Source organism: Lottia gigantea (genome assembly GCF_000327385.1).
Source record: "Lottia gigantea unplaced genomic scaffold LOTGIsca_517, whole genome shotgun sequence".
Taxonomy (NCBI): Eukaryota; Metazoa; Mollusca; class Gastropoda; family Lottiidae; genus Lottia; species Lottia gigantea.
In genome coordinates, this window is record NW_008709774.1 from 40 (window position 1) to 2,090 (window position 2,051).

The 2,051-nt window shown below is 33.8% G+C and overlaps 1 protein-coding gene across 1 annotated transcript; it reads right to left on the reverse strand.

The window, feature by feature from the left end:
- Positions 1-242: 242 nt before the first annotated feature.
- LOTGIDRAFT_145856 (hypothetical protein) lies at positions 243-1,746 on the reverse strand (the record flags this gene model as incomplete). The annotated part of the gene is made up of 4 exons (XM_009062540.1): positions 243-302; positions 615-710; positions 999-1,159; positions 1,593-1,746. Coding segments are annotated over 4 exons (471 nt in total), but the record flags the coding sequence as incomplete, so codon positions are not given.
- Between the last annotated feature and the right edge of the window lie 305 nt (positions 1,747-2,051).

Sequence of the window (2,051 nt, forward strand, 5' to 3'; positions counted from 1 at the left end):
TTAATCTTCAAAATTTGTAACATTGACAAACCACAATGAATAACAACGAAACCAAAAACCACAAAAATTGGCGCCAAAAAAAGGAAATAATGCATGAACAGTAAAATATTTTGTATGTTTATAAATAAACAAGTCCGATGATCAGCCAACCAATTAAAATTGAGCCTCCTCGGTCACATGACCACACAGTTGTGTCATTCAACATGTTACCATGGAGATATAAAAAGCTAATTATTATCCAATCACTGTTGCTCTGTTTCAGTAGCATCAGTTTCCTCAGCCTGGTTGTCAGACGTCCAAAGCTGAAAAGAGAAAAAAATAGCATGATTAGAAACGTAACATGAAATCCAAAATCCAAACAATGTATTGCCAAAACTTTAGTAGCAGCTAATGAACTTTTCACATGAGGATAAATAAACCAATATAACGATTCGAAACACAAAACGAAACACAAAATCTAAACAACATATTGGCGAAACATTGGTAGCAGTTTATGTACTTTTCATACAAGGAAGTATATCAATTATAATAAGTATTTTATAATGAAAAGTGGTATCAGGTGTCTTCAATCTAGATCGTTATATCGCGACGATAAACCAAGGGAGATAACTTACTGTTAAATTGTCTCTCAGCAGCTGCATGATCAATGTGCTATCTTTATACGAATCTTCATTCAGGGTATCTAGACAGGTTATAGCTTCATCAAATGCCTACAAATATAACATTAACAGTGAAGAAATTCCTAAAAAAAACTCTTGTCATAATGTAAAGCATTGGCCAAGGTCACAAATAAAGAGATTAACGAGATATATTCATTTTGAATGTAGGTTCAAATAAGTCATATTGTTTAAAATTCTACTGTCCGCAAAATTTTGATGTATTTTCACACGAATCCTAATTGATTTTTAACGCTCTGATTTTCTGCACTAGATTGGGCCAAGACGAGAAACTTGTTCAACATATATCATATTGACTTTCCTAATAAAAAGGTTACTTACACTTTTAGCTAATTCACAGGCCTTATCAGGACTATTCATGATCTCATAATAGAAAACTGAAAAATTCAGGGCCAACCCCAATCGAATAGGATGTGTAGTCTGCATGTTTTCTGCAATTTTTTTTGCATCTTGGTAAGACTGCTTAGAAGCTTCAACCACTTCTAAAAAGAAGGCATATAACATTATTAGTTTATCATGGCAACACGTTTAGTTTATTCCATGGCAGACGCAATGAAATGACTTCATATCAAAAATTGTTGAACCTCATGTAGAAAGGGAATAGACATCCTCCTCTTCCTCCCCTTTATAACTGTCATAACTGTTTCATGGGGCTCAATGTCACTGTTAGTCATTACCTTAGGGAATTCAGAGAGGAAGTTTCAATTTGAAAACTTACAGTGGTAAATTTAAGGTAAATTTTGCCAGGACATCGAGCAAAGAAATGAATTGAATGGAGTAACAGGTGAAAACCGGGTAGAAAAATCTGAAGGTATTATCTCGACCTATGCCGGGGTTGAACCCTCTTCAGGTTAGCGAGCAAACGTCTAACTCACCGAGAGAAAATGGAGAGGGAGATATAGAAATAATACTTACTGTCTTTTTCATCACTCTGACTAACTTCAGCCAAATAACGATAGTAATCTCCCTTCATTTTTAAATAAAATACCAGACTATCAAAACATTTCTGATCATCTTTCTCACCTTCCAATCGTTCTCTAGCTTTAGGTATAAGGTATTTATCCAACAATTCCTGTAATTAGACAATCAGGAATAATAAATATTAACTAATTAATAGAAATATTAAAACAGAACTTGAATCATGTTGTTACTCAGAGTTTCACGCTAGATCTTCAAACAACTGACTTATATTCAGCCTAAGTCCCTACTGAAGTTTGACAAGTACAACTTATTCTCATGTCTACATTTCAAGACAAGTTCTGAACGTTTGTTTAAAGACGTGTGTTTAGGGGAATTAATGATGGAAAGCTTCTCAGTTTAACACAGGTTACATCATTTAGTTTTATTTGTGTAGGTTTTACCTCTACTATCAAT